This window comes from Notothenia coriiceps, unplaced genomic scaffold, assembly GCF_000735185.1.
Source record: "Notothenia coriiceps isolate Sejong01 unplaced genomic scaffold, NC01 NC01_scaffold00019806, whole genome shotgun sequence".
Lineage (NCBI taxonomy): Eukaryota > Metazoa > Chordata > Actinopteri > Perciformes > Nototheniidae > Notothenia > Notothenia coriiceps.
Window position 1 is genome coordinate 1 of NW_011352507.1, and position 7,910 is coordinate 7,910.

General features: G+C 42.4%; 1 protein-coding gene across 1 annotated transcript; it reads right to left on the reverse strand.

The window, feature by feature from the left end:
* Positions 1–1,977: 1,977 nt before the first annotated feature.
* Positions 1,978–7,163, reverse strand: LOC104952336 (uncharacterized protein C20orf26-like; the record flags this gene model as incomplete). The annotated part of the gene is made up of 4 exons (XM_010779148.1): positions 1,978–2,183; positions 2,755–2,837; positions 4,247–4,574; positions 6,871–7,163. Coding segments are annotated over 4 exons (910 nt in total), but the record flags the coding sequence as incomplete, so codon positions are not given.
* Between the last annotated feature and the right edge of the window lie 747 nt (positions 7,164–7,910).

Below are 7,910 nucleotides of genomic sequence, written 5' to 3' on the forward strand. Positions count from 1 at the left end.
GAGAGGAGGGTGTGGGTGTGTGTGTGTGTGTGTGTGTGAGGGTGTGTGAGGGGGGAGTCTTGGCTTTGTCTCGCCCCTGCTCTGCCACAGAGACAGATTGGGGAGCTGCATAAACAGATTAGAAGGCGGGGGACAATGGACGTCCATATCTGGGGGTCATTTGTGTTGAAACCTCAGAAGCAGGTCACTCTCTCTCTAACACACACACACACACACACACACACACACACACACACACACACACACACACACACACACACACACACACACACACACACACACACACACACACACACACAGCGGAGGACAAAGGACACTGAAGGCCTGAATCTCTCTCGTGTGTTCGGTGTTGTTCTGAAGTGTGGGGTCGTCAGTCCCAGATGCATGATGGGAAGTTTCTCTACCTGCAGCTCTCTGGGAACAGGTGCTGTCTCAGAGTGGCTTCAGCAGGTGGCTCGCTCTTGTTCAGAAGCTGCTTATGAACACAGTGTTTTTTAAGAACTCTAACACCTGCCACCTGCCAGATATCCATAATTGTGAATAAATGACATTGCAACGCTAAGAGGCGGAGGGAAGTGAACGATAAAACGGTAGAAAACGCGGTAATAGAGAAGTGAATATGCCTTTGATGGAACACAGTGATCATTACTCCTGCAGGTGTGTTGACATGTACGCTGGTTGTTTACCTCCTAACTTACGCTGATAAGAGTGAGAACAAGTCAAATGTGAGTGAAACACAATAGTATCCTTTCTTGGGCAACACGTTGTCATCAGAAGAACCAGCTTGTAAAATCATTTTTCTGTGGTAACACTTTACAGATAGTAGTATTTTGTAAAGTACCTACAGGTTTTGAAAGGTGCTACTGTATGTGAACAACATGAACTGCTGACAGTAGCTGTAAATGATCTTCATGAAACCAACCCCAGGTCTTAGAAAATAACTGTTCATAAACTGATACAAACAAAGGATAATGTTTACAAACAATTGATTTACTTGTTGAACTGCTTCCACATCATCAGACAGACTAAAACTAATCTTTGTCTCGTACGAAACCCCACAAACATTACACCATCATTCTATCAACTCTTAGATGCCCTTAGAGTGCCTGGACCCTGCACTCTTCCATAAGTGGGTCAAAAAGGACCCGTATTAGAATAATATGTGTTTTTATGCCATTTTGGAAATATTTAGTATTATATTTTGGTTCCCACTAGAAATATTTTGTATTTAATTTTTCACTATTTATAATTTTAGAAAAAAAAAATTACATTTTGAAAAAAAAACGTTTTCCCATAGGATCCCATAGAAAATGCATGCGGGTCCTTTTTTGACCCGGTTATGGAAGCTTGGGGTAGAAATACAAAAACTATAATTTCTTAAAATGTAAATTTAAAATGTGAATGGCCTGATATCCAAAAGGAATAGCTGGAATATGAAATGTAATTACAAAGATACTTCAGGAAAACCACCTCACCGGGTCCAAAAGACCCACTTATGCATCTAAGGGTTAATTGTTCTTGCACTATTTTAGTATTTTATTATATATGTTGCATCGTTGGAGGAACTCATGTCAGAAGATTTTCATAGCCATTTCTACCCTGTAGCTTATGAGCAAATTACATTAAAACCGTTGAAACCTTTTTTAGCGCTGCTCTGGACAATCTTGCACTAATGCACATTTTCCAAAGATATTGAAGTGACTGTTATTTTGTATATATTGATTGTTGTGTTTTTATTTAGGTAATGTGTGCACAAATGTGTCTTTGACTGTGTTTATATACACATTTTTATATTTTTATATACATTTGTTTTTATATTTGGGATTGTGGGAAACGGTATTTCGATCTCTCCGTCCGTACACACAAAGTGGAAGATGTTGACTCTGACTGACTTGACTTTGAATCTTTTGAACAAATGATCATTCCCTGGTTCAAAGTAAAAGCAGTGGGATATATTACTCGATTGTATTTCCTCACCTGTGCAGGTCTGGGATCAGGCCCTGCTGGTAGCGGCTGCTCAGCTGGCCCAGCAGCTGCTGCTGTTTACCATACAGACTCAGGTAGTTGGAGAGGGGGAGGGGCTTCAGGGAGAGACAGGTGAGCGCCTCCACCTGCTCGTAGCTGTCCAGGTGTAACGAGAAGTAGTTCCCCGTCTCCACACGCCCCGTGACCAAGCAGCTGTCCTGCAACAAAACACTATGTTATGAAAAGTCTCTTACATTAAAACACATTTCACTTTTTCAACTTAGGAATCTTTCTTAAAGGAATAATCAGTGGATGTTATCTTCAAGAGTTTCAGAAGATGATGTATCTGTTTTCTGTACTTAAAGAGAATCCTGCTGATTTAGTATTCATCACACACTGCAAACAAATGGTCGTTGAAGAAATGTTTAATTCAATATTTAAAGAAAATGCTGTTTTCAGCCGCTTGAATATGGAGAGTTCCGGCTTTCCTCGGTTTAATATATTCATATTTAAGTGATTTCTCGGGGGGGTTGGACTGACTAAACAAGAACAACGACATGAACATTCTTCACTATTTTCTGACATGTTGACGTGTCTTCAAGCAGACGTTAGTTAGTTCTCTTGTTCTTCAGGAGTTTGTAGAGGGATTCTTTATTTGGAGTAATTTATTGAAAGCACCGCCACGCGTTAAAACATGGATTAAAAGACAAGGCAGTGATATTCTATTTTTTTTTTTTTTTCTCCAAAAATAAAACACAGCCCAGTCTGTTGTTTATATTAAAACCTTACCTGTTGAACAGGAGGAGCGGTCAGCTGGGTGGCAGACGGTGTAGTGACCTGCAGGAAGTGAAATCCTCCGGGAAGCTTCCCACCTGAGAGAGGAGGAAGGTTCAGGTGTGAGGAGGTTGTTAATATATTTGTGGTTGTTTCCTTACTTTTTGTAGCCTGAGGGATTATTCAGAAATATAATTAGTAATTGAAGACATTACGTGCAACAGTTAAAAGACCAATTACGGCATCAACGGTGAGTAAATAAGCGCAGAGTACTCACAAAATGTACCAAGTGACTACAGGTGAAAATATTGCATAAAGCAGTCTAACAAAAAGACCCAGAGTTTATTAACTCGGTTATAATTCGGTTGACATACTGTAGGATAGAAGTGCTGCGAAAGTTTGCTCAGCTTGTTTTACCGAAGACTCAAGATCTAGAAGACGTCCCACTACAACGGTCCATCATCCGGTTAAAGTATAGAGTTAAAAGGCCCGAATTGTGTAGAAGTGTATGGTGAAAATGTGCCTCAAAACTAGATCAAAAGTAAATGTATGACACATGCTAAAAAGGGAATATGGGGCCAGATAAAAAGTGACCATTGCAAATTGTGTGGGATGAAGTCCGTTCACAACTCAGCTGAGTATATAACACAGGCATGTTGTTTTTAGAGCGTTATGTATGTATCCTCGATGATTCGCCCTCTGCTCTCTGAAAAGTTCACGTGTGTTTCATCCCCGTGAGAGTGGCTGTCGTGTTTGTGTGACCTGTGGAGTGGCCTTGGTTCCTTCGTGAATACACGGCAGCACAATGCACCATTGTTACGCCCCGCTATGGTTTGAGTGTTCGACCAAATAACACGAGCAGTGGGTGGGCAGGTAAAGGTTTGGAAAACGCTCCAAGGTAATGCTGGTGAATTCAGTCAGATACAAACTGATAAAAACATGCATGGACAGCAGGAAGAGTATTAAAAGGTAAACTGAGAGACGCTGAAACATATACTGAGAAGCAGTCCTGATGAATGTGAAGGAATTTAAGGTTTATAATAAAGATACGACACGTGGGAATTGAATATCAGGAGAGCTAATGCAGCACTGAAGTGGTTTTTAAGGGGGCCAGGGTTTTATAGAAGTCCCATTCATTCCCATAGATGACTCACCACAACAAAAGAGGAACAAGTGTGTCATCAGTGTGTGGGAGACGGCCGCTGAAGGGCATGTGGAGAAGTGGCTGCTCCATTGGGTTCCAATTTTTGTATGCAAAAGAGTCAATAAACGGAATAACTAGGTGCTACGTTTTGTCACACACACACACACACACACACACACACACACACACACACACACACACACACACACACACACACACACACACACACACACACAAACTCTCTCTCACACACACAGGCACACTCTCTCTCTCACACACAAACATGGGCACACACACAGACACACACACAGACACACATACACTCTCTCACACACACACACACACACACACACACACACACACCTTGAATCTTGGCCTGTCCGTACAGCGGAACGAGGCGCTCTGTTTCTGGAGGGGTCTCCATCGCGGGCTCCAACGTGGGGTCGAAGAGACGCAGCAACATGGCCGCCAGATCCCGGCCCACCTCCTTAGAGTTGAAGTTTGCGTTCGACCACTCGTCGGAGTAGTAGCTGCGGGAGAATTTGGTGAGAGGTCCGGCTGCAGAAATGGAGGAATCGCTGGTGTGGAAAGTGGCGTCTATGACGAGTCTGCTGTCGAACACCAGGAAGGAGTCGTTGATGCTCCGGAAGGCCTCAGAGTCCACGGCTTTATTGGAGAGATTAATGAACACCTGAAAGGAGAAAAACAAGATATGTTTTCTGTTTTTTGGGATGTCATGATTTTAATATGCATGCATGAGAGTAACACATGCGTCACTTCCGGGCAAAAATGACGGCTCCGCCCACTTTTGGGGGAAAACAACGCTGTCATTTAAACGGCGGTCGATTCAAATTCTGAAGTTTTTACCAATCCGATCAGAAATGTTTGAAAACCGTGGATTTTCTGATCTTCAAAGAGCCCGATCACGATGGCCAGACAGGCGAACAATTACATGAAATCATTGGAAATCGACGGTCGGGCTCGATATATGGTTAAATATAGCATTTACAGCCCCGCCCACTTTTGGGGGAAACCAACGCTGTCATCTGAATGGCGATCGAGCCTGAAGCCACAGAGCTCTTCTTTTACTGTCCAATTATTTCCCGCCTCGCTCATGAGAGTAACAGCCGGCGAAATGACGGCCTCGCCTACTGATTTTAATTTAACCATATATCGAGCCCGATCGTAGATTTCCAATGATTTCATGTAATTGTTCGCCTGACTGGCCATCGCAATCGGGAATCCACGGTTTTCTTACATTTCTGATCAGATTGGCAAAAACTTCAGAATTTGTATCGACCGCCAATCAAATGACAGCGGTTTTTCCCCCCAAAAGTGGGCGGGGCCTTAGTTGTCGCCCGGAAGTGACGTAGGTGTTACTCTCATCTATGCTTGGAATAAAGTACAGAAGGAGCTGAAACTGTCAGATTTGATCACTACGGGGGAGTTCAAGTCTTAAAGGACGGAGAACAAGAATCCATTGGTCGATGTGATTGCTCGTATATCCCATAATTGAAGTAGTTTTAAAATTGTGCCAGTTTTGAGTGTTTTATAATAGTTATTTTATTTGCATATTGACTGGGTAATGTGTTCATTAGTGTTCTACAGCTGTATTCGTCTGCTTGTATTGTTTGTGTTCATTTGTTGTAACTTTCTCCATGCTGCCCTCTTGGCCAGGTCGCTGTTGAAAAATAGATTTGAATCTCAATGAGACTTTTACCTGTTAAATAAATGATATATGATCAGATGAACACATTTCCACACAAACCAACTTCTGTGATTAAACTTGTGGAGCTAGACAGTAGTTTTCAAAAGGCCCTATTGGAGTTTTCCCTTTCCTGTAGTGTGATGTTTCTCTCCCACACATGGACCATATTGTGATCTGATAACATTGTGCAGCTCTAGTTTTGTCTACACTTTCTCTGTATCCTTCACAGCTAACAAATCTGTCAATATATTTCCAGCCTAGAAAAATTTCTGAATGCTCTGGAACCTGCATGGTTTAACAAAATATAAAAACAACGAGACCTCATCTGCAGGGTGCCTCTATTTCAGCCTAAAATGAGGAAAACAAACACACAATTGGAGAGTACAATCCTCTACTGTCTGAAACAATGGGAATGGGAAACACACCAACATCTTTCTGTGCTCCACAAACACAGTCTGCTTCCAGGAGGGGAATTAAAATCCAGCCAGCCGCTCGTTCATGGTCCCCTGGACAGTAACCCAGCATTGTTAGGGAAATATTTACTTCAGTGAACACTAATAACTAACTGGACAAGCAGACATGCTAGTCTACTTGCCAGCAGTGTGAAGCCTGAAATGTTGAGTACCCCAAAACATTATGATATGTATTGTACGGGTCCCGAGCACACAGAAACTGCCGGATGGTAACTTGCATAATTTGGGCAATTGGCAGACAATAGCAAAAAAATGGCTTGGCCGAATTGGACATTTTTGGTGTGGTTTTTGAGGTATATTGAGGATGCTGACTACATTTCTGGAATGTTTAAGATCCGGGAGCACAATTATGGCCCAAAACTGCCATTTTTGATCCTGAAAATGTGCCATGGATTCAGCTTCCTCAATGTCCCCCAACAACCCTACAAGGAAATTCCAAATCGGCCAAGCAATTTGTTAACCATTGTCTGCATATGCTAATTAATTCAACTTATTCCAATTGTGCAAACTGCGAAACATATATAGTCCGGCAGTGGCTCAGTCAGTAGGGGCTTGGACTGTGAGCCGTAGTGTCGCCGGTTCAAGTCCCCGAACAGACCTGAATATGGAGTGTGGACTGCTACGTGGAGAGGTCCCAGTTCACCTCCTGGGCCCTGCTGTGGTTTCATCTCTCCGATTCTATTCTATTCTATATAAAAGTTAGCATCCAGCAGTTTCTATGTGCTGTGGGACCCTACTATACATTTCTATCATAACACTTTGGGGTACTCTACATTTCCAGGTTAACAATAAGACTGTTGATTTACCCCACACTGCAGATTGAGGGTCTCTGCGTCTGTAGTGAAGGTCACAGATGTGAGGGGGTCGGGGTTTTCTCCGTTGTTCATGAGGGCCAGCAGGCAGTGATGGTGGACCTGAACCTCGGCCTTCTTCAGGGCCGTCGCCACAGCTTTCTCCACCTCCGGGTCGCTGAAGCAGGAGGCGCCGGGCTCGGGAGGCGTGAAGACGACATGGATACGATTACCCAGAATCCCGAGGTTGAGCAAAGTCTCAACGGTGGTGAAAACGTCGATGCTGTTTCCGTAGACGATGGCGTTATCTGGAGAGACACATGTGACATTTACCGTATTTTTAACTGTTTGCTGCATGTTTTTTGCAAACGGATCCTTTTTTAAGCACCCATTTTTGTAAAAGGAGCATTTTAATCCCAAAAAACTCTCAGATTTTTTTAATTAAACTTCCCTTTCGAGTCCTAAAAAGGTCAAATTCTCAGATTTTTTAATTCAACTTCTCTTTCGAGTCCTAAAAAGGCCAAACTATCTGATATTTCACATAACAATAAAAGATTATGGAAAAATGAAAACAACTGGTGTAGCAGAACGTTTAGTTTTCAGTCTTTTTTAAAGTACATTTACTTGGTAATCCTTCTTTAAGGCAGAACATATATTTTGTAATTAGGTATTTTTACGTTGTTGTTTTGGTACTTTTAGTTGAGTAACAGATCATAGTTGGTTATTAGAATGAACACAGCTTCAGTTCAGTGTCTCTGTCCGTGGTGCTGAACCAGAGGAGCTCTGCTGCTTTTAAACCACCAAGGACAGCACAACACACAAACCTCTCGTTGATCCTTATACTACCACTACAACTACCCAGGGAAACAAGTTGTCTTAGCATATGTCTTAGCATACAGCTTTGTTAAGTTATTACAATTTTGTCAGGGTCCTGAGGTTGACTGGTGTGTGGCCACACTTTTAATCATGGAGCCAGTGTAATGAACACTTTGCATAATAAACAAACCAGTGTCCCTTGCCATTTTTTGGGAATGCATGCATTGTTTTTGAAGGGG